Raw genomic sequence first — 24,815 nt, forward strand, 5'->3', positions numbered from 1 at the left:
CGGCCCCTTGTTGAAGGTAGCCTGTCATCAATGTTATGCTATGTATACCCTGTGTGTCCATTTTCCACCCTATGTGCTGTCTCGATGGATCAGCACTGCGGGGAGAGTTACGAGCATACACACCATGGATAGACACCTTTCCGCTCTACCACACTTCCCTGAAAAAAAAAGCAATACTTGGTGTCCCAACATCCTTGCTCAATTCAGTCATGTTTGTCAACTCTGCACGTCCAAACCGCAATCATCAAAACCAACAGCCTTCCACCTTCACTGGGTTTGCATCATGGCACATACTTTTTGAAGTTACATGTGCCTTCTCTGCTTCCTGTGCATTTAAGACAACCTGGAGGAGGCAGAGAAAAAGCTGTGCCGCCCTGCTGTGACTGAAATGGTGAATGGCTTTCATAGTACACTGCCATGACGTCAAACTCGGATTTTGCATTTCTTTATATGCTAGTTGATCATGCACCAAGTCAGTCGCCATTGTTGATAGCTACCCACCTGCAGTTCTAAGTTTAAGTAAAGGTAAGTTTTTGGGGTGAACATAATTTGGCACTGGTTCTCTCTGCCCAGTTGCAAACACCTGCTTTGTCAACCATGCTCACTTCAATGGCCCTACACTTGTGCCAATTCCTTGTGTTGCTTCTAATTATATCTATAGTGTTAATGTGCCTTATTATATCATACAATATAATAAAAGGCCAGATGTATGTTTGTCAGATGCAGTCATGCACAGTACAGACTGCCCGTGTTGCCTGTTGCCACCGTAGAGGGAGGTGTTGCCTTAAACATTGTTTTCAAGAAATATACTTGAAATAATTATATAGGTTTTGTCAGTTCGTTTAGTTACAATTTACTTATGTATTATGTAATTATTAATTGTAATATTTCTTAGCATGTATTATTATATCAGAAATATTCCTCATGTACGTTTTAAAATGTATTTTACTTGAATTTACTTTATATTATGATCTCATGTCTACTTTACTGTTTATATTTTTAAGTCTTTATTTTGAGAAAAAAAAATTCAAAAGGTTCTATAAAAATAAATGACATTAAAATATACCAATACCAGATAACCTATTACCATGTTCTTTACGCAGTTTAGCCCTTGTACACAGGCTTTTACTCTTATACTCTGCCTTGGTGGGTCCTGAATTGAAGACACCAATGCACACACCTGGCGATAGCAGATCAAGCAGAAGCACACACACAGGCTGCATTGCACTTTTTAATTGCACAGGTAGTATTAAATATTAAAATGGAGAAAGCGACGCAAACTGAAGGAACCAAAAATAAGGGAAAATAATAATAATAATATTAATGAATGGCGAGACACATTTACACAGTAAATTTTCTTTTACAAAATAGATTTCTGTTCGTCGGAAAACTATAAGGCGCTTCATAGCACTAGATCCTCGGTCTTCAATGGTGATGGAGCAGACGACACAGCCTGACGAGCGACAATGAATGTTAAACAACCAGGCACACACAGCCAACCGCGTGCCAGTTGAAGCAGTCGGACCACAAGACACCATGAACCAATCAAGCTGAGCGGCAGATGAGGGAGGACTAACTCCATTGTACACTCCCCTTCCTTTGCCTGCCAAATGGCATGAGTGAGCCCAAATGATGGCTCGGCTACTGGACGAGAGCAGATTTCCTTCCCAAATCTTTATTCATGAGGGATACCCAGACGGATGATCGGTGGCTGAGACGAGAGCAGGCCATTGCGTCCCATCGTGCCCTTCCAAATCTTTACTCACGAGGGACACCAGGACGGATGATCGGTGGCTGAGACGAGAGCAGGCCATTGTGTCCCATCGTGCCGCGTGGGAACCTTCGAGGAGAAGGTTTGTACTGTCCCCACGTGGTGGGTTACCTTGGCTTGCAGACCGGAATCTCTTAAGTGGTCGTCCCTCCTAGATGGCCACTTACTGTCACACGCGCACACCCGCATCACACTCACTGTCTTAACCAGATGCACGCCTTAAAGATCTTAACAGAATTAATCCCCCACCCCCAAGCAATGCCTGCATGGACTTCAACTGGATTGCCTTATCCTAAAATGGGGGGATCAGTCACCTGGCATTGACCTGCTTTTATTGATTACAATTGATCACCCCCTTAAACATCTATCTTTACCCTTATTGGGGGTTCAGCATTCAAGATTATGAGGGGAAAGCAAGTTGCGAATTTCAGTCCTGCTGCCCCCAGACAGAGCTATTGTTATCAGAAATGGGAAGATGGCGAAATGTGTGACCTCTGCCAAATGCTGAAAAATCAGAGGGCATAATTTATCCGGGTACCAAGGTTTGCACAAGTTACTCATCTTGCTCAATCTGCCCAATCGGACATTTATTGTACCCTGCATATGGTTTGGGAAGGCTTGTAGCTTGCTTGAGATGTTGGCAACTCCCCTGCAATGTGTTGTGGCTGCAGTGGGGGAAGGAGCGATGGGTCCACGCAGGCCACCATGATTTCCTGGGAAAGATGAGAGCAAGTGCATGATAAGGAGATGGTATTAGACTCGGCTCGCCCAAAAGAGGCGTAAATTGATCTTGCCTAAAAGCACCACTGCTTTATCGCAGTGTTCACCTCTTCCAAGAATACCCCCAGGTTAACCACTTGGCGATGCACATGAAGCCGGGAGCTCAGCACTGCTCCGGACCCATCCTCTTACACCTCTCATGCCACCAGGTTGTGTACCTTGGAATCAGTAAAGAGCTGGAAACTCCCTCCCCTGTGATTATCGAAGGTGTAAGGCAGGCCAGCACCACCGTTTCCTTGGTGACCCCCTTTTCTTGAGCAGACTCCATTTTGTCTATATAAAGACGAGTACCCTACGTGCTTGGGGGCCACACATTCCTTAGCAATACTTATGATGTGTTTTCCACATGTTTAAATACATGGCACAATTCCTATAAGAATAAGTTATAGAAAGTGACCAACTGAGTTTCATATGTACATTTTGGCTTAATTTAACAATAAAGGGGGTAAACTGCTCCTTGCCCCATTTTTGTCTCGTGCTCTGAAATGTGACTCTCCCCAGAAAAGTAGGGACGCCATTGGACCAATCAGACACTGATTAACTGGGGGAAGAGTTCATTGGCAAAAGTGTCTTCCCAAGAGGGGTCAGAGTCCAGCGGGGAGGACAGGTCACTGAAGGGAGATGGGGAGCCCTCGTACCCAGAGTCACTGGCAGTGTCCAACAAACTAAGCGGCTTCTGAAGAACGGGCTCCGACGACGTGAGGAGGCTCTCCATGCACAGAGTCTGGATGAAGTGGTCCTCTAGCGCCTCCTGCTTCACACAGGAAAGTGGGCTGGACGGGTCCCCGTCTGGGGGACTCAAGGTGGCTTCCTCCATTTTAACAACTACACAGGCTGGGTTGCTGAACTCTGGGTCTTCAGACTCCGAGCCCAGTGGCTTGGTGTAGACATGGTCAAAGTGGATTAGTTCATTAATGGCGTCCAGCTTTGCTGATGGGGCCCCCAGAGGAGAAGACGGGGAGGCCGGTAAGGAATTGAGCTCGTCGCTGCAGACTTCTTCCTCCAGACTTCGCGACTGCAAGTCTTTGTCGTAGAGGAACATATCTGGATGCAGTCGATCCAAGCTGTCCAGAATGCCAAGTAAGATATCAGACTGCAAAGGGGAAAAAGGTAAGGTGTTAGACCATCATAGATGCCGAAAAATCACAATCCCATCCACCCTCATCCCCCTCACATCCCCAAAGTATGTTCCGTTGAAACATTTGTGACCGGTTAGGATATAATGGCATGGGATGTCCAAGAGGCTCCAAGGCAAAACCTGGGAGGCAGAAATGTGAAGGGCAACACACATGTTTCAAGTCTCATGGGCTCAGTGACGGTACATGGGCACCACCTGCACACATGTCCGATTTATTTTGACCAAAGACTGCATCCTCGAATTACCTTGATCCAAGGAAAGAAGACAACACATGACTTGCTATTAACAAATAGGCGAGTGAGCCAGGGTTAGCAGTTCCTAACAGTGAGAATATACCCACTAAAGTAAGACTACCTGGATCCTCCATTAGAAATGCTGACTGATGCTGCAGGTGTCAGGCCTGAAAGGACCTGATTACGCTGCACATCTGTTCGTTCCGCAATACGCCGTTTCAGATCACTGGTTAAACCTCTACTTCCAGGCCTAGTGGGTGGACACCACACACTATCTTCATTCTGCTGTTCGTGACTAGGTCCCTGCTAACTCAGGCTGGTCCCGTCAGTGCCCGGTCACTTTAGAGCTAAAAGCTAAATAGCACCCATTTTGTAGCCATATACGATGTACTAAAATCCTCTACCATCCCTCTTTTTTAAAAACACAACCCCACTAGTGGGACCTCTTGATACAACTCAACTCTGTCACCCAGTCTATAAACCAACTTAATTCAATATAGTTCTGTTTGGGCCAGACCTGGCACCACCTGCAGCTCAGGGCATGGCCCGTCCAAGAGGGAGCAGGGGCTGGGATTGCTCCACCTGGAATTAAGGGCACAAATAGGGCATGGGAGTGATGGAGGGGGCCAGGGGGGTGAGTTCACCGAGCTGTTGCAGAACTCCCTCATGGTAGAGTGTTTGTGGGGAGGGGGTGGAAATAGACACTGAGGGCACAGAAGGGAAGAATGAGGCAATAGCTTAGATCAGAGGGAAGGATGGTGCCCTCAGTGGAGAAACAGGCTCAAAGGCGCCCTTTGACGATTGAGTGAAGGGATCCCTGACGGGCAGAAGGTGTGCTCCAAACCTGCCAATGCAAATCTACTACTAATGACGTATAGCAGTGGAATCAAGACGGTGCAAAACGTACCTGTGAAGGGCTACCTGAAAAGAAACCCCAGTACCCAGTAGGCAGATTTGTATTGGGCATTGGGGCAAATGTCTGCGATATTGCTGTGTGCCAGGCCTGTGTTCGGCTATCATGTGATGATCGGACAGACAGAGGGACAGCCAGGACTCCTTCCTGGCAGTCTCATAAGGGAGGCTCTAACAGTGAGTAAATTCCAATACATGAAAGGGAGGCCTCCCCACAGACCTGCATATGTCCCTCATCTGACTCCTTCTTTAAAAGGTGACCTAAAGGCTGAGAGCATTTGAGCAGGTGGGCATGTGGGTGGCGGGAGAAGGTTTTCCAGACTGACCCACATCAGGTTAGTCCAGTCAGTGCCAGGTCCATTGAGAGCTAAAGGTAAACAGCACTATTTATTTTTCCATCATAGGTCTTATCGGCCCTTTCTTGCGGCTAGGCCCGCCCCCACCTTCCATACCGTAACGCCACCGTCTGCCATGAGGTGAACCTTTCGTAGAAACCTGGCAATAGCTTCCTATGAAGATAGGCATCAACCATGCACTTTATTCTACAATCCCAAAGCTCTTGTTCCATTGATGCCTTAGAACGAGCCTCGTGCCTAGAAGCATCCTTATGGAAGTGAGCATCATTCATGCCTACTCGGTCAGCCTTGCACGGCTTATTTGCACTCAATATTGGCCATTACTGTAAATCACATTTCCATGGTTACCATAAGCTTTCCCAATTGGGCCCTTCCCTGTAGCTCCCAATTGCCAGTTATGGGAGAACAAAACCAATCAGACACAATGCCTGCCTCCAGAGCAAAGGGAGGGATCAAGTGAGTAGTAGCTTGCGATGGGTTGAGGAGAGAAAAAGCTCGAGGTGATTGACGCTGACGTGTGGTGACTGATTAATGACACTAATAACACAGGGTCCCCATGCACTGGTCACAGAACTATCTAGTGATACTAAAAGATACTCAGTTGAGTTCTGAATGGAATCTCAGGGGGGGAAAGCAATCAAGGTTTGAGCAGAAATGGGAGCAGGCAGGCAGACTTGCAAGACAGGCGAGAGAGTTAGAGTATTGAGCGGGAGGGAGGGAAAACAAGTTTTAGCCCAAAGATCTGCAACCTTTTGCTCACCAGATGTGTTTGACTACAACTCCCATCAGCCCTAGCTGGCCTAGTCAATGGCGATGGATCATGGGAGTCAGCGCGAAACTTATGGAGAGCTGCAGGTTACGGACCCCTGCCTTAGCGGAAGCAGAAGCATGCGTTGGAGGTACATGGTAAAGCTGGGGTGAGTGAGGTGTAAAGCTGGGGCAGGGAGGGGTAGAAAGGGCAGAAAGCCTGGATTGTCGACTCCTCCAATAACTGGAGTGAGGGCTCATGTTTGAACTAGCAAACTTCATTACAATGGCACTTTGCGCTCGAAACCACTAAAGATTTAAGTGCTGTCAGGAAAGTAGGACGCTTGATCTAGAGACGCTACTCCAGAGCTATTTACCCGGGAGACAATGGATGCATTTTTTCCATCATACAATTTGCTAATATTAACTGAGAGAGACAGTCTCCAGATGCGGGGGTGACGGCCTCCATTGGATTCTTCCTTTATATAGAATAGGAGCCCGCCATCTCAGTTATTGGGAAAGAAAGTGGCCCTTTCTAGGTGTAAACGATCTGTGTTGTCTGTGCCCAATGATAGATCCTTTGGAACAGGTTTCAGCTAGGAGCCCCCAGCTATGCTCTAAAGTACCCTTCACCCCCCCGCACCCCTGGCCTGCTTAGGCGAGGGCGCTGCGGATCCCATACTCACCTCAGCGTCGGAATCGTCAGCGCTGCCAGCATCCATGTGGAGATGATCAGGCGTGATGACTTCTGGGCCTGCACCTGCTGCAGAGGAGCACATAGTCTGAGTGCTGCGGACTCAGCGGACCCGGCCACCAGACCCAAGTCGTCCACACGGGACTGGATTTGGACCTGTAGGCAAAGCAAGTGGGAGAGGCCAGTTAGACCCCAGAGCACTTATGGCTGGTGGTCACATGGGTGAAAAGGAGTGCTGTGATAGGCTAGACCCAAATGCACACCAGGCTGATGGATGGTCATGCACGAAAAAAAGGGGAAGACTGCTTGTTAGACCCCAATGCACATGGATGAATGCCACATTGGCCATCACATACACACAGACACAGGGGGTAAGACCCTACTGCACACATGGGTGATGGTCACAGGTGCTAAGGAAAGAGAAACCGCTGGTTAGGCCTCACTGCACAGTCAAATGTGTTCTCAAAAACAGACGGACACAGTGGGCTGGGCCCCGCTTCCCACCAGCATGATGGCGACACGTGCCAAGGGATAGGGAAGATGGCTGGCTAGGCCCTAGAAGGCAGAGGGGCTCAAGACCACATAAGACCTTGATCAAAGGGAAAGATAGAGTTAGACCTCAAGGCACACCAGGCGTATATTTACATGGGCTGTCAAAGCAAACCCCCAATAGGGAACAAGCTCCCTCACCGACGCAACGTCCATGCATAATCATTACTGCTGCCCCGGGGGTCCCGCACACGGAGGCCAAGGATCTCAATAGAATACCCCCCACAAAATAACCCGAAGAACCGAGCAGAGATCGCGCCTGCCATGAGCAGGGACCCCTATGCACGTGCCTAGAAGTGGGCGACTTCCTGTACTCGAGGCAACCTCGCCCTTTGGCCTCCTTATGGCCAGTTGTCAACCCGTGCCCTTGCTCTGCTGTTTAACGATTAACCTCCAATGTAATCTCTGGTCCTTTTGGTTTATCAGGAACTGGGCAGGGCGGAGGTCAAAGCCCCAAGGAGGAGTCACGCTTGTCAACAACAATGCAAGGACGGCTAATCTGGCACCCTCGTCCTCTCCCATTCAGAATGGGGCTGCAAGGCAGGGTCTGAGCGGGACAGAAAATTGGACCCCAAGATTGATTTGCCTATATTGACAAACCTTAATTCCTTACTTTCCACGACAAACTGCTTAGAGTGGAGACAGATTTTTGGTAAAATGTGTGCAAAATAGTGCATTTTAAAGCACACAGGGACTCATCACAAGTTGGGCGGCAGCCCTTAAATGCAGCGGCAATGCTATTGCCGCCGCATTTAAGGGTCCGCGCAATCACAAGTCTGCCATCATTTACCCCCAGCTCGAAGCTGGGTGCAAATGCGCTGACTTAACACCCATTTTTCGGGCTCAATTAGCGCAACGCTAATTGCACCAAAAATACCCCATTGGGTCCAGTGGACCAAATGGTGAATGAGGAATACCCATTACAGCCCAACTCTTGATCCGGCGTAATAGGGCCGTACCGGGTGGCGCTAACGCTATTAGCCCGGACTGTATCGGCCAACTCGTGATGAGGCCCACAGAGTCAGTAAAATTAGGCAAAACTCAACTCCAATGTGCAATAACTCACCAAACTCATCCATAATACCCCCAAAAACTGCCCCCAGCAGGCTATTTGGCCAGCCTTTGAGGCCATTCCAACCCTGGTAGGATATTTGCAGTATACGAAGAATAGCAAATCTATCAGGCAGTTATGATATGATATGACTTTTTTAACGCACCTATACACAAGTGTTTCAAGGCGCGAAAATGGCGAATGACAAGGCCAGCTGATGCTTGTAAAGGTCAGTCAGCTAGCTTAATATGCAACTGATTTCTCCCCAGCCTCCAAAAGCGTTTGAGCCACACATTTCTAGGACATTTCCCGGGCTCATTCAGCCCTAGGCTAGTGTGCCTCCGACTTGGGCATGAGGAGTTGGCTTTCTGTGAGGCTCTGCCACAGTCATATTCGATAAGTTGGCACCAACCTTAATCTACACCTCACCTCGCTGCTTTTCCCTGCATACCTCCTTCGGTGTGCTTCATACTCCCCCCTTTTTGCAACCGCCTCATCCCCACTTATCCGTCTTCCCACCACAGATAAGGACCGTGAAACCCACGCGTGGGGACACAATACATAATATCTATTCAGAGAATCATTAGGGCGCGGATAAAACTATGGTGGCAACAGAGGCCGTCAAAAGCTCATTCAACTGCAAACTAGAGGGAAAGCAAAGAAATGCAGCAAGAGGGCAGACCTCCACCAGGAAGCACTGATCCAACAGGAACTCACACAAAGATCTTCACGGGGGTTGTTTGAGAATGCCCCTCCCCACCTCCAATCACCAGAGACCTCCTTTCAACAGTAAGAAGGCCTCCAAAGCATCAAATCTCATCTAGTACGAGGAACACATAGAACCCTTAAATTCAGCTGCCCGTCAGACCTATTCCAGCCGCTGCACTGATCACCATGAACCCCGAACCCCTTCGATAGCGGCACCCAAGAGACACCAACCTTAGATTCTTCTTCATCTTCTTCCTCCTTTAGGGCATCCAAGCCCAGTCTCTGACGGAGCTCCTGGTTCTCCGTCGAGAGTCGTTGCGTTTTTTCTCTTAGTAGACCATTCTGAAGCAGGAGTTTCTGGTTCTAAACACGAGGGGAAAAACCATGAAAATAATGCAGATCATCCCAAGGCGCATCACTGTCACAGACCTCGGGAAGAGCTAAGAGAGTACTGGAGTGCATAGACAGGAGCGTGTAACCATAGACACGATACGCCCACTGACTGTACGCAGGCATTAGAGATCTCAGATGGCCCCCTAAACACTGTGCGAAAAGTCCATGGGGAAGCTGTGGATAGGTCTGCGGTGTTCCCTGTGTCCACACTGCCCTTTAAAACCATGCCATAGGTGAGGGTTTACTAAGCTGACCATATAGGCATGCTTTGTGCTAACCACGGGTGGTGTGCTATTCATAGGCTACACTAGTTGACCATAGTTAAGCTATAGGGAGCTGAAACACTACTACACCCCCAGACACATAAGCTAGACCCACTGACACTGATCAGGACTTAGGAAGTCTGAGCTTCTCCTTCAAGTCACTTTGTCCACCGACCATGCCCAGTCTATATGAAGCTTCTAGCTTACCTCGATCTCCAACTCCACCACCTGGAGCTCCAGCTCCCCCATTCGGGCCTTCTTTCGGTCTCTGGCCGTCTGTGCTGCCACCCGATTCTTCAGCTTCCTGAGGAGGAAAACACTGCACTTTTAACAAATGGAGGAGTTGGCACTCTGCAGCAGTGCACAAACATTTAAACACTGATGCATGCTGCTTTCTACCAACCAAGGGAGGAAGTGGGCATTTAACGAATAAACTGAAGCCGTGAAGATATGATGGACAGCACTTCTGGTCAAAAACAGAGCCAAGGCCACAAGTTGTGAACCGGGGTACTTTAGATAGGAGTGAGTGTTCTGGTCACAGCAACACAAAGCTAGTCTCATTTGACCAAATGATCTCCAGGCTCTTCAGGTACATACCCCTATTAAATAAAATCCCAGAAGGGTGTCCCTTTATACCACTGAAATCAATAATATTTCACAGCATAACAAATGAAGGCAGAGGGATTCATTGGGCAGGGTAAGTGTCCAAGGATATTTTTTGCCTCAACTCTTACCACTGTCTTTAAAACTCTGGGCTAATTTTTCACTTTGATTTTATGGATGGTATTCAGTGATCGAAGTGAGCGGGAATGGTCGGGAACGGTGTTCTACTACTTTTATTTTTTTCAGTTTACCATTCCTCTACTTTTTACGACCATATTCACCATTCTATACAGAGGATGTTGTCCATTCAGGTCCCTGTGCAAGTGTAAAGTTGTAATAGGAACCTTGGTTACTAGTAGACTATTGCAATGCCCCTGCCCCAACACCTTGTCACATGTTGCACTACGCTTCCGCCTACCCTCTCCCCTGCTGAGACCATAGTTCAACTACTTTTTTCGGTACACTTCTACCACTGATTGTATTGCTTTCGAATGACAACACAAAATATTGAATTTGGAAGACGTTTGTAGTTTAAGGGTTACACAGCATGACGTCACCGTTATGCCCCACCCATTCAATTTTGACAAGTACTTGAAGACGAGTTCCTCCAGTAATATGCACTTACAGGTGTATCCAGTTGACTTTATTCTAGACTGGTGGGAAGATTTCACAGCACCTACTGCTGATACGCTGCCGGAGAAGTCAGCATTTTAGCAAAGGCCCAGAGGCCTAGCCAAAAATATCCCTTAGAATGAGCTGGTGGACATTGGTTACCTACTTTCAGATCACATGCGCGTCACAGTGCTTGCTCTGGACATGTGGGGTAGCTTAAGAGGCCTCCGTGGAAGTGGCTATTAAGTAGATCATGGCACTGGAAGGCAACGGAAGTGACGTTAGGCCTTGCCATGTGGGCATGGACATGTGCAGTTTGGGAAATGGACATTAGCGTATAACACTTGTGGCGAGATGATAGCTCAGGGACAAAGAGCAACACAGGTTCGAATCCCGGTCTGGCTTAGAGACTCGTCTCCTATTAAGCGTGTTATAAAAGAATAATTAACACTCCAAGGTACATGACACCACACAACAATTAATGGCAGAACTGATAACAAAAGACGTTCTGTCCTATGGACACTAAGGTATTGGAAGATTCAATACCTGAAGAATTTTAAAACCCAACAGAAGAACTATTTCCTCGTTAACACTCAGAGAGCTCCTGTGGGAAAAAGAAACGTGCTTAGAACCACTTGGTGAAAAACAAAGTATGTGTTTTGATGGACAGCGATGGGAGCTCGTGTTTTTGGAAATTACCTTGTTATTCTATTGGGCTGAGTTTTTTTTTTATGTCTGCTTTCATTTTTGTGTACGCTTTTGTTTTTAGGAGAGTCTTTATACTTTTGACCATCTTAAGTCTGATGAGTGTTCTGCTAAGGGGCCTGCTTTTAAGATGTCGATCAAGTCATTAGGTTGGAAAATAAATGCGAGATCATGAGACCCTCGGGTGCTGTTACTGTGCATGTGTACTCAGACCTCGATTCCAGCCATTACTCAAATGAGGGCAATGTCGCTACAATTCAGGTTGCCAGCCAAAGCGCCATTACCCAAATATATACTGTGTAAAGGCAATGCCTCACTTTGTTCAAAGGTACCAAATCAAGATTTAGTAATAAACAAGATCCCCTGTTCTAGAAAAATAAACAAAATAGTTTTGAAACATGATAACGGTCAGTTCTCCCTTTAGTCCAGGTAAAAGCAGCCATGTGTTAGAGGGCGGCTTATCCTGGCAGCAGGGGCAGGTAGGGGAGTATGCACAGTGTGAGAGACTAACACACTTATCAGAAAACAATGGTTCACAGCCTATGTTCAGAGAGAAAGCATGCCTTCATTGCTATCTTCGCCTCTTCTCACTTCGCCATGTGGGACTTGACCAGGTGTCCCCCAACCCCTTTCTTGGGTTAGAGCTATTAAGTGGACTGTGTCCTTACACTTTGTGCTTAATAAGGAGTTTAAGAACGTGCATTAACACCCTCTATGCACTAAGGCATCATTCGCGCGCACGGCTTACAAGAGGCGTGCCATCATAGCTCATGGCGGGAGCCACCAAGCTCTATGCACTTTGTAAAAACAGATTGAAGTCGTCAGTGGCAGGACATGGGAAATTGAGACTTATTTCAGAAGGCAATTGTCTGGGGGGGTGAAAGATTCCACACTCATCTGTACCTTTCCAAAGGAGTGGGGACACACATCGACCATTCCCATCGGCTCTGGTGCCTGGCCTGTGGGCATACGTGCCCAGGAGGTCGAGGGGCATCAAAAGGAGTGGAATGGTAAGGCTAATTTGGCCTGCAGAATCAAGGATACAACTGATGGGAAACCTGAAATGTTAGCCATACTCAGACTCAATAAGGGTGCTAGTTGAGAGCCAGAGAAGGGCTCCTTATTCTGGAGAAACACAGTCCATCTAATTCAGATTTAGTGATGTTCGAGCTATGGAAATGTCGATGCAGCAGTTTGGCGAAATTTTGGGTGCAGCCAATGCAAATGCCATTGGCTCCGTCCAAATTGGACAGAATCAAAAACACAGAACTGGCTCAATCGGGAAGGACTAGGCATTAAAAGAACGCGGCCTGACTTTAGCTGCAGAGCTCTGGTTATTGAGGTACTTTCAGAAGGAAGGTTTGCTGGGCTTGGTCTTAGTTTCTTGTTCTGGATCGGATATTCTGTTTGCTGCTTGGACTCAGAAAAGATGGGGCATTGAGAGATTTTGCCACTGTTGTATTTAAACTTCAAATAGGTCTACATTACGAAGCCGAACTCACACTTTTCATTTGCCCACCTAGCTACAGAGCGTGCAGAAATGTATCCCGAAGTTCCCCCAAACGCCCACTATGCAGGGGTGTTGCTAGTTCTGGAAAAGATCCGGGGCTAAGCTAATGTTGTCGGGACTGGGGGCTAGCTAGCCTTTTGGTTGTAGCACCCAAGCTTCTATCCGGGGCTACACCCAAAAGACATGGGGCTATAGCCCCCTCACCTAGCAACGCATCTGCCACTATAACTCCAGTCTAATAGCTGCACGAAATAAATTGGAAATGCGGACACCCTATACACCCACCCCTGTTGCCTGCAAATGATTCTGATGTCGGCCCACGCTGCGGGCTGGCACTGCCATCCAACCCCCTCCATGCAGCCTTTGTCCATTGCAATTAGAGACCTGGCCCCTACGGGAGGGGAAGGAAAGAAAGAAAGAAAGAAAGAAAGAAAGAAAGAAAGAAAGAAAGAAAGAAAGAAAGAAAGAAAGAAAGAAAGAAAGAAAGAAAGAAAGAAAGAAAGAAAGAAAGAAAAAGAAAGAAAGAGAAAGAAAGAAAGAAAGAAAGAAAGAAAGAAAGAAAGAAAGAGAGACTTGCCCGTACCATCTTCACTGTGCACGCGTTGCCTATCCCTGCCCCCTTCAATGGCGTGTCTGTGCTGCTTGTCCCCATCAAAGACTTGCCGACATGGTTGGACCCAGATGCTTGGGAAGACTTGTCTGTGCTGCCTGTGCCCAACCTAAATGCTAGTGTGGGCCACTTTTATTTTGCCAAAGTGAGCAATTTTTGGGGCCAGTGTGGGACAGTTTGACGAGTTACTTCAATATGCGGCTAGTAGTTTTGCCCATTGTTGCTGAATACATATTCTTTAAATTGCAGAACTTGCATCACATTTTATCAACAAAAACTCACCTTTTGGTACTATTCAAACAGTCTGTCACAAAATGAATGTATTGCCATTTGTAACTGTGGCCCACTTTTTCATTGGTGGCTGCAACAATTTTAAGCCCCAGTCTGGCCCTGCCAGTAAACTATCCTGCGCCATCTACCGTGGTTGGCATCAGAAGCGTTTGCGAGCTACACGCCCCATTGTTCATGTTGGTTTACCTTGCCACCATCCATATTGCAGGATTAAACTTTGTGGAACAATTGTCCCCTCTGCCCTCCTCCCTTCTCCACAACGCTCACTTAGTTAAAGTCTTGCAGTCCCCGCTGAGGGATTGTTCAGGCTGCTACTCTCCGGCCCAGTTCCCGCGGAGGGATTGTGCAGGCTGCTACTCTCTGGCCCAGTCCCCGCTGAGGGATTGTGCAGGCTGCTACTCTCTGGCCCAGTCCCCGCTGAGGGATTGTGCAGGCTGCTACTCTCTGGCCCAGTCCCCGCTGAGGGATTGTGCAGGCTGCTACTCTCTGGCCCAGTCCCCGCTGAGGGATTGTTCAGGCTGCTACTCTCTGGCCCAGTCCCCGCTGAGGGATTGTTCAGGCTGCTACTCTCTGGCCCAGTCCCTGCTGAGGGATTGTTCAGGCTGCTACTCTCTGGCCCAGTCCCTTCTGAGGGATTGTTCAGGCTGCTACTCTGTTCAGGCCCAGTTCCCGCTGAGGGATTGTTCAGGCTGCTACTCTCTGGTCCAGTCCCCGCTGAGGGATTGTTCAGGCTGCCACTCTCTGGTCCAGTCCCCGCCGAGGGATTGTTCAGTCTGCTACTCTCTGGCCCAGTCCCCGCGGAGGGATTGTTCAGGCTGCTACTCTCTGGCCCAGTCCCTTCTGAGGGATTGTTCAGGCTGCTACTCTCTGGCCCAGTCCCTTCTGAGGGATTGTTCAGGCTGCTACTCTGTTCAGGCCCAGTTCCCGCTGAGGGATTGTTCAGGCTGCTACTCTCTGGTCCAGTCCCCGCCGAGGGATTGTTCAGGCTGCTACTCTCTGGCCCAGTCCCCGCTGAGGGATTGTTCAGGCTGCTACTCTCTGGCCCAGTCCCCGCCGAGGGATTGTTCAGGCTGCTACTCTCTGGCCCAGTCCCCGCTGAGGGATTGTTCAGGCTGCTACTCTCTGGCCCAGTCCCCGCTGAGGGATTGTTCAGGCTGCTACTCTCTGGCCCAGTCCCCTCTGAGGGATTGTTCAGGCTGCTACTCTCTGGCCCAGTCCCTGCTGGGGGATTGTTCAGGCTGCTACTCTCTGGCCCAGTCCCCAAAGTCTGGCCTTGTTCATTGTCCCCATTGCCATAGAACGCGTGTGTGTGCTGCCTGCCCCTATTAACGCTAAAGGCAAGGGCCCCACCTGTCGCCAGTGAACGCTGCCCGCAATGGCTTCCCGGCGGAGTGCTTCTGAGGACTGGATATCCAGTTGCCTTCGCCATGTGCCCTGCTGGTCCCCGTTCCCATCACAGGCGTATCCGTGCTGCCTGGCATCATTGGCCACCTCGCACGGCCGGCCTGCCCTGGTTCCCACCGAGGTGCCTTTATCATCGGTATTTTACCTGCTGCTTCCAGGGGGTTGGTTCCCGCGGGCGGCAAACGTTTGTGAGGCTGGAGGAGAGCCGTGGTCTCTTCGTGGCTCATGGGAGGCACACACGTTGTTAGTGAACTGAAAGGCGTGCAGTCTGTATATGTGCCCATGAAAGGCATGCAGACTGTGGGTGGGGGCGGGGGGGGGGGGGTGAAGCATGCATGGCATGCAGAATGTTCACACAGGGGGCTCGGAAGTTTGCGAGTCTGTTGCGCGGGTGTGTTGTGAAAGCCACACACAGGTGTTGACGCTGGCAGGCAGCGCACACCCACATTGCTGCATGTTGCATCAGGCGCACATGTTCGCCAGCTCTCGCAAGACTGGCAGTTCTGCCAAGCGCTGGGCAGCAGGAGGTGTGGGGGGAGGAGGGGAGGAATAGGCCTAGAATGATAGTCACCAGAAATTAATCTGACGCCGCATAAACGCGGGTAACGTCGCCACTAGGTAGCCCAGTGGCATTGCACATACTCACTCTCCCCCTTCCCCCATCTTCAGCACACTGCATGCAGGGCCCTGGAATACCATGTTCCTAGCCCACGCCTGAAAACCAAGCTCAGGCCGAAAAGCACAACATGTGCGGGACTTGTACAAACCGTGCAATGCACTACATACCACGCGCCCAGGACAGATGCTACTACCAGCTGAAAGGTCCCTGACCGAACAGAGCGCTGCAATGAGTTTAAGTGGGCTGGGGCTAGCTGGGGCCTAGTCCTGGCAGACTCCCACAAGGGAGGTCGAGCTGGGGTCCTGCCAGGGCTCCCTCCCCGCCAGCAACAAAAGACACGTTTTTATTGCCACAGCTTGGGGATTTGAAACCAAGTCCTGTTGGTATCAAGCCGGCATCGGCCACTGTGCTATTTCAGGGTTCCTGGAATCTCGTTGTATTCAATAGACTGCTTGATGCAACAGGCTTCATGTTTCAAACAGTCTATTGAATGAAACAAAGAGGATTCCAGCAACTACGAAATAGCAGAGTTTCATTTCGTAGATGCTGGATTTATTTTGTTTCATTTAAGACTGCTTGACACATGAAGCCCATGATGGGCTTTATTTGTCAAACAGCTTATTGAATGAAACGAGAAATTAAGTATCTATGAAATAGCACAGTGCAATGTGATACTGGCTTGTCAGCAGTAGGGCCTGGGTTCGAATCCCTAGGTCGGGACCAAAAAAGCAGGCCTGGAAGTCCATGTTTTTATTGTCCTGTGTTGTGGATTCGAACTCAATACGTGTCAATGACAAAGCAGTGCCACATTGCGCTGTGCTATTTGGGAGATACTGGATTCGTGTTCTTTCATTCAATAGACTACTTGACACATAAAGCCTGTATCAAACAGGCTACTGAATGAAACATAGCTCGGGTTTGAAACCCCAGCACTGGACAATAACATTTTAAAAAACTGACAGTGAGGAAAGCTCTTTTTTATTGTCCTGTGTTGGGACACTCTGGGCCACGCACATCCTTTAGACCACACATCCCTCGTTAAAGCCCCTTCGATTTCTCACCCCAATTAAACCACTGATTCTAGTGCAGCCTCAATGTTACAATCAGTTAACTCTCCTTTACGTCTGAAAGTGCCCACTTAAGAACTGCTTTGAGAATGAGCCGTTCCTATCCAAACTGCCCTGACATGCAAGTACTACCACCCCACTCCCGTATCACGATTTCAATTACCTAAACACGTTTGCAGGTGCCAACAATGAAACCTTTTTTAATTGTGAAGCAGGAGACACTGTTTATTGTACTTGAGATTTCGGGGACGGGGGCTGGCGCCTGATCTGCTCAATGGCCGTTGCGCCACTGGTGGCAGTCCTCTGTCTCAGACGAGGAACTTGCAGGCTCTCATTATGTACGACAGACTCATGGAAAATTACCACCAGCAGTGATTACCGCTCTTCCTTGCAATCATTTCACCACTGTTGTTATATAATTGTTGGTGTCTCTAAATTACAGCCAAGAGTAATCACTGTTGGTGGCAAACATACTGGTAGGACACATTGCTTGTCTTTTCCAGCTAGGAAGTACACACCACAGGTGGTAAAGGTTTGCAGTTCATGGTAATAATTGCTACCCGCCAGAACAGTCTTACATTGCTGGGGCTGGCATGGGGCCTCCGCAACACAAACCACGCCTGCATCATTACTAGACTGTGTACTGCCCAAATGGGAAGGCCACACTTCCCCAGGCAGCACGTGGCCATACGTGGTATTTCATTTCAAGACCAGCAAAGTTTTAATCTTATTTTGCTGGCAGTTATACAACGACTTCTCCAATGATACAGTTACCAATAGACCACCGTGGTTGTTGGCTTGCCAAGTACCACCTGTGGTGCTCACATCGCCCCTTCTGCAGTAGGGCCTGCAGACTTCATCTGTGCCTTTACAGGGATGCTAACAGGCTCGCCAGTGTCTGAATTGCATGATACTACGAGGTTCCACTGGGTCTGAATTGAGGGATACCGCAAGATTACCAGTGCTTCAACCAAGTCATCTTGCAAGCCTCCAAGCAGAAGCATACAACGAGCTTCCGCCGGGTCTGAATTGAGGGATACCGCAAGATTACCAGTGCTTCAACCAAGTCATCTTGCAAGCCTCCAAGCAGAAGCATACAACGAGGTTCCGCCGGGTCTGAATTGAGGGATACCGCAAGATTACCAGTGCCTCGACCAAGTCATCTTGCACGCCTCCTCAGTGTCTAAGCAGAAGCATACAACGAGCTTCCGCCGGGTCTGAATTGAGGGATACCGCAAGATTACCAGTGCTTCAACCAAGTCATCTTGCAAGCCTCCAAGCAGAAGCATACAACGAGCTTCCGCCGGGTCTGAATTGAGGGATACCGCAAGATTACCAGTGCTTCAACCAAGTCATCTTGCAAGCCTCCAAGCAGAAGCATACAACGAGGTTCCGCCGGGTCTGAATTGAGGGATACCGCAAGATTACCAGTGCCTCGACCAAGTCATTTTACAAGCCTCCCCAGTGTCTAAGCAGAAGCATACAACGAGCTTCCGCCGGGTCTGAATTGAGGGATACCGCAAGATTACCAGTGCTTCAACCAAGTCATCTTGCAAGCCTCCAAGCAGAAGCATACAACGAGGTTCCGCCGGGTCTGAATTGAGGGATACCGCAGGATTACCAGTGCCTCGACCAAGTCATCTTACAAGCCTCCACAGTGTCTAAGCAGAAGCATACAACGAGCTTCCGCCGGGTCTGAATTGAGGGATACCGCAAGATTACCAGTGCCTCGACCAAGTCATTTTACAAGCCTCCCCAGTGTCTAAGCAGAAGCATACAACGAGCTTCCGCTGGGTCTGAATTGAGGGATACTGCAAGATTACCAGTGCCTCGACCAAGTCATTTTACAAGCCTCCCCAGTGTCTAAGCAGAAGCATACAACGAGCTTCCGCTGGGTCTGAATTGAGGGATACTGCAAGATTACCAGTGCCTCGACCAAGTCATCTTGCAAGCCTCCTTAGTGTCTAAGCAGAAGCATACAACAAGCTTCCGCCGGGTCTGAATTGAGGGATACTGCAAGATTACCAGTGCCTCGACTAAGTCATCTTGCACGCCTCCTCAGTATCTAAGCAGAAGCATACAACGAGGTTCCGCCGGGTCTGAATTGAGGGATACCGCAAGATTACCAGTGCCTCGACCAAGTCATTTTACAAGCCTCTCCAGTGTCTAAGCAGAAGCATACAACAAGCTTCTGTCGGGTCCGAATTGAGGGATACCGCAAGATTACCAGTGCCTCAACCAAGTCATCTTGCAAGCCTCCGCAATGTCTAAGGAGAAGCATACAACGAGCTTCAGCCGGGTCTGAATTGAAGGATACTGCAAGATTACCAGTGCCTCGACCAAGTCATCTTACAAGCCTCCCCAGTGTTTAAGCAGAAGCATACAACGAGCTTCCGCCGGGTCTGAATCGAGGGATACTGCAAGGTTACCAGTGCCTCGACCAAGTCATCTTGCAAGCCTCCTCAGTGTCTAAGCAGAAGCATACAACAAGCTCCCGCTGGGTTTGAATTGAGGGATACTGCAAGATTACCAGTGCCTCGACTAAGTCATCTTGCACGCCTCCACAGTATTTAAACAGAAGCATACAACAAGCTTCCACCGGGTCTGAATTGAGGGATACTGCAAGATTACCAGTTCCTCAACCAAGTCATCTTGCAAGCCTCCTCAGTGTCTACGCAGAAGCATACAACGAGCTTCTGCCGGGTCGGAATTGCGGGATACTGAAAGATTACCAGTGCCTCAACCAAGTCATCTTGCAAGCCTCCTCCGTGTCTATGCAGAAGAATACAATCAGCTTCACCACCCCCCCAGTGTCTGAACCGAGCGATGGCTGAAAAGCAACCATACAAGCTCCTTCAGTGTCAGAGCCAAAACACCAATGAGGTTTCGATGTACCAGAACCGAGCAATGCCGGAATTTAGCTGCAGTGCAAGCTTTGCCAGAGTCTGAACAGCAAGCTGTCCGAATGAAGCAACAGCAATGTCTGAAACGAAGCAACAGCACAAGCCTCCTCAGTGCCTGAACAGTGTGATCACTGAACCAAGAAACAGGACAAGCTTCCCGAGTGTCTGAACAGACCACTGTCAGAACCAAGCAACAGCACAATCTTCCGTGGGGTCAGATTCGAGAGTTGTCTGTACCAAGCAACCGAACAAGCTGTCTCAGTGTGGAGTCAAAACATCCAACGAGCTTTCACTATATGAACCAAGAGATGTCTGGACCAAGCAACAGCACAAGCTTACTCAGTGTCTGAACAAAGCGGAACCTCATGTCAGAATCGAGCAATGGCTGAACCAAGCAACCATAGAAGCGGTCTCTGTGTCACCGCCAAAACATACAATGAGCTTTCCACGTAGCAAGAGATGTTGGAGCCGAGCAACAGCACAATCTTCCAGTGTCTGAACAGAGCACTGTCAGAACCAAGCAAAAGCACAAGCTTCCATGGGGTCAGATTCGAGAGTTGTCTGTAACAAGCAACCGAACAAGCTGTCTCAGTGCGGAGTCAAAACATCCAACGAGCTTTCACTGTATGAACCAAGAGATGTCTGGACCAAGCAACAGCACAAGTGCCCACAGTGAGATCTGAAACATAAAATGAGCTTCTTCGGCATCTGCACAACCTTTGTCTGTCCAAACCGATTTGACTAACTTCCTATTTGTTAAGGGTGTCGTTGGTGTCGGACTTGTCGGACTTCTTTTTTATCTGCAAGTCTTTTCTGTGCTGGAGCTGGGAGATGCCACGTGCTTGTTGGACCCAAATGATACATTAGATTTCTCTTTGTAACCTTGAATCGAAGGAACTGCTAAATGTACTCTGTACCAACTGAGATCAGGTACACCCTGAGTCACTGGCCAGAGGAGCAGAACCGCAAGTTTCTTACATGTCGACTTGCTTCTGGAATGAGGGCTTTGCCAGAAGTTGGGAATATTATGAAACTCTGGCTCCCTTTTCAATGTCCAGTGATTCTGATTTGGACCTTATTGTCGGATTTTCGAGCCATCCTCTACAAAGAAATTACTGAAGACTGGCAGGAGGGGGGACAACTATGGGATGGGTGGCCCCCAGACCTTAAAGGAAGAGATCCCACCCACACACATGGGCAGGAAAGGAAGCCACCGGTTATGCTGCTTTACCTGGCACTCCACTAGATATTCTACCAATTCTTGACTCCCTATGTGAGAGTGAATGCCAAGATGTGGGTGCCTTGCTTGTTGCGCCATAGGGAAACCAGCTTCACCACACTGAGGAAGCCCAACAAGGCTGAAACATGTCTGAGGTTGCTTGTGTTTCCATGCAGAGGGAACCTGGCCTAGCAGTTTGGGCTGGGCTGCTACCATTGGGGGCAGTACCCGATTGATTTGCATATGGCTGCACCCCCCTTTGCAATGGCGCAGACGGGCTAAAAAATAGTGGTGTGGAAGGTTGGCCAGAGCAGTGCCAGTGGTTCAGATGCATTCAAAACATTCCACCCGTAGCTTTTTTGGTTGTATGGTGCTTTACCTGGCACTCCACCAGATAGTCTATCAATTCTTGCTGAGCATCCCACCACACACCCTGCTCCGCATCATGCCCCATCTCCTCAGCCTGACCCACATTGCCACCAGAAAACGGTCCCTGATCAAGGTCTCGACTTGCTATATCTCACCCAATATGCCCCCACACCATATCCCATTGTCTAACCTCACTGCCGTCGCACAACCCATCACTCCCCACTATACCCCATCCCACATGCACCGCAGCATGCCACTCATCCACCCAACTCCCTACTCTACCTACCATGCCCAGCATCTCATCCACCACACACCCTGCTCTGCATCATGCCCCATCTCCTAATCTTCACAGCCTGCCGCAAATGCCACCCGAAAACGGTCCCTGATCCCACTCCCAAAAATGTCTCAGCTTGCTATATCTCACCCAATATGCCCCCACACCATATCCCATCGTCTAACCTCACTGCCGTCGCACAACCCATCACTCCCCACTATACCCCATCCCACATGCACCGCAGCATGCCACTCATCCACCCAACTCCCTACTCTACCTACCATGCCCAGCATCTCATCCACCACACACCCTGCTCTGCATCATGCCCATCTCCTAATCTTCACAGCCTGCCGCAAATGCCACCCGAAAACGGTCCCTGATCCCATTCCCAAAAATGTCTCAACTTGCTATATCTCACCCAATATGTCCGAACACCATATCCCCATCGTCTAACCTCACCGCCCGTCGCACAACCCATCCAACACCCTGCTGCATCCCATCCCTCCCCACTATACCCCTTCCCACATATGCCACTCATCCACCGAACACCCTACTCTACAGACCCTGCCCAACATCTCATCGCACCCCATCGCCATAACTCAAGTGACCCCCGTCTAGCAGATCACGATGTGCCTGTGCAAGAGGACCAACGTTACAACTATTATAAATGGGGGGCGGGGGGCTGTGCTCGGCTCCCTTATCAACAGGCATTGGTGCGATGTCATGCATTAGACTTGGAGCAAAGGCAATTCACTGCCTCTTTACCCTCCCTCTCCCCCTCGTATATTTTTAAACGCACGAACTAGGGAGGAACTTGCGTCAACCCGGCCATGTTAGCTGAGTTGCCACCGTGGCAGGCAGTGGAGGGGGCGTGTTGAGTCAACGCTGGAGGAGGGGGATTCCGAGGGAAAGGGGCCCCGCCCATGACGAGCAGAGCAGTTGAGTCAGCGGCTCGGGACGAGGCAGCGCCGGGCACATTAGCCTTATCCGGGGAGGAAATAAGGATGAAGGCCAACCAATATACGAAAGAAAACCCGTGCAGCCCAGGCTTGCCAAGAAACAATAATGGCGGTGCTGTGGTGCCCCCACACGGGACTTCCCCTTATTCGGGGAGGGGGCGGGGGCACAGGAAGAACCCGAATTTCTGCATTCTGATCTCGCATGGCTTGGGTGTGTTCCTTAATGCCTGTACCCCAATATGCAAGAAAATCGAGAAAAGGCACTCGGCAACCCCGGATACCGGAGCCTGCCTCGCTGGACCCATCCCTGCTAACAATACACAGCGTTACGGGAGCCTGTGGTGTATGCGCCCTGATGCCATCTAAAAACGGCCCCAGCGACGGTCTGCACAGGATGGAATGCGGTGCTGCCTCCCGGTCATTTGCGGGCACCGCTAGTACTTACCAAGAAGTTATGCTTCTTCAAAAAGGGGTTCCTTGTAAAACAGTTAACGCCCACCCACCAAATCCTGGTACTTTGCGCTCCAGAACATGTCTCTTTACAGCGGACATCCCATTCGTCCCAAAGCCAAAGGTCCGATCGTGTCCCTGGGCTAAGTACTCGGGCAGATGTCCCCATCCCCCCCACACGCACCCGCTGAGATGCTGCAGGGTGCCCAGTATGGGAATGGAGATGAACCAGCACTGGAGGCTAAACCAGTCGCTGGGTGGGCGTTGGTGGGGGGGGGGGGGGAGGATTTTGTACTTGGGCTCTGTCTTGTGACCCTTAAGAGCCAAAGGGAGCCGCGACCCTGTGACTTTTGGAACGGGTGGGGTAGCTCACTCTGACCCTTACGGTCGTGGTTTGAGGCGTCTTAAGAGACTTGAGTTATTGGGGTATTATCCCGTAATTTTTCGGGTGGTGGGGCGATGCCATGGTTTGGGCTCATCTGAATCCTGCGAGCTACGGGAGTGGTGACATGCTCGGCCCCGCCCGCGCCCACCCGCCCGTGCTCACCTCCTGAGCGCTTTCTCCTCCGGGCTGAGGTGGGTGAGCCGCTGTCTCTTTCGCGGTGGCAGATCGCTCGCCTCCGGGCTGGATGGGGCGCTGAGCGGTGCCGGCAGCATGACCGATATGGGCCGGCTGCCTGCGCCTTGCTTGTCGGATATGTAGATCATCTTGGGCCGGATGGATACACCGTATCCTTCCTGGAACGTTCGGTTGTCCGGAACGTTCGGACCCGGGAGCTCGGCGTTCGGCCCGGCTTTGATGCTTCTTAGTCACTGATCTGCCACCCCGGCGCCTCTTCCATATCTTAGATCGTGTTAGGTCCCAATAGGCCGGGCGGCCGTGACGTAGGCGGTGCTCGGCTCTGATTGGGCCGTGAGCTGGTGAAACAGACGTCTTGGATGTCATCAGTGACAGCTCCCTGCGCCCAGGGCTCAGTGGGGAGGTGTGACTGCGAAGGTTTACACACGTGGGGAGGGGGGAGGCTGGATGGCATTTGACCAAGATCCTCCCCCGTAAAACCCAGATCCTGTTTGCCCGGGGGAAGGGGTGGAGGTCAGGCCGGATTGGGCTGTTTGTCGAATTGTCAGCGTGCTGCTAGGTAAACCATAAGAGCGCTCCTGAAATCTAAATGGATGGGAAACTCAAGTCTTTGCAAATCATGAATTCGCGTATTTTGCTCGCCAGGTGACCGAACTGTAAAGAAGTCGACGCGGGGGAAACCCCCAGTATCAAGAATGTAAAAAGCTCCCACCAGCCTCCGGGGAGCAGTGCAGTAACTTTGATGAACATGTTGGGGGGTGGGTGGGGGGCATGACGTCTAAATGAAAGGGACCCCTGCCGAATGAGTGGGACAAAATCGTGTGTCACATAAGTTGGGGGGGACGGGGGAGTGGAGGGCGACAACCACCATTGTCCCCCTCCCCTAAAATTACGCCTTGGGAGGGGGATGAGGAAAGTGCCAGGCTAGGGTGAGGTGGTCGCAACAGTTCAGGGCCTCGCCCACCACTAAATAATCCTATCTCTGCTGTGGATGAAGTCCATTGTAGCTCTCCAACAATGAGAAGAGCAGAGTTTCGTTATGTCA

The 24,815-nt window shown here is 49.8% G+C and overlaps 1 protein-coding gene across 2 annotated transcripts; it reads right to left on the reverse strand.

Annotated features, from left to right (window-relative positions):
- Nucleotides 1-1,218: 1,218 nt before the first annotated feature.
- XBP1 (X-box binding protein 1) lies at nt 1,219-24,059 on the reverse strand. 2 transcript variants are annotated; one of them, XM_069619169.1, is made up of 7 exons: nt 23,738-24,027; nt 9,803-9,899; nt 9,171-9,302; nt 7,751-7,766; nt 7,687-7,695; nt 6,624-6,733; nt 2,953-3,644 (listed from the first exon to the last, which is right to left on the reverse strand). In XM_069619169.1, exons 1-7 carry the CDS (start codon nt 23,896-23,898, stop codon nt 3,078-3,080), a joined length of 1,092 nt encoding a protein of 363 aa, XP_069475270.1. In that variant the 5' UTR covers nt 23,899-24,027; the 3' UTR covers nt 2,953-3,077. The 2 variants fall into 2 exon arrangements, with proteins under 2 accessions (XP_069475269.1, XP_069475270.1); XM_069619168.1 differs by lacking the exons at nt 7,687-7,695; nt 7,751-7,766 and having other exon boundaries at nt 1,219-3,644; nt 6,624-6,787; nt 23,738-24,059.
- Nucleotides 24,060-24,815: the final 756 nt, after the last annotated feature.

This window comes from Ambystoma mexicanum, chromosome 10, assembly GCF_040938575.1.
Source record: "Ambystoma mexicanum isolate Mex_15411 chromosome 10, UKY_AmexF1_1, whole genome shotgun sequence".
Lineage (NCBI taxonomy): Eukaryota > Metazoa > Chordata > Amphibia > Caudata > Ambystomatidae > Ambystoma > Ambystoma mexicanum.

What these genes read in the sequence shown, in the direction of transcription:
- XBP1 (XM_069619169.1), bottom strand. Translation starts at nt 23,898, where the DNA reads ATGATCTACATATCCGACAAGCAAGGCGCAGGCAGCCGGCCCATATCG. An exon ending in GAGGAGAAAGCGCTCAGGAG is followed by an intron (nt 9,900 to 23,737) that starts GTGAGCACGGGC and finishes TTTCCTCCTCAG; the next exon opens with GAAGCTGAAGAATCGGGTGG. An exon ending in CTGACGATTCCGACGCTGAG is followed by an intron (nt 3,645 to 6,623) that starts GTGAGTATGGGA and finishes TCCCCTTTGCAG; the next exon opens with TCTGATATCTTACTTGGCAT.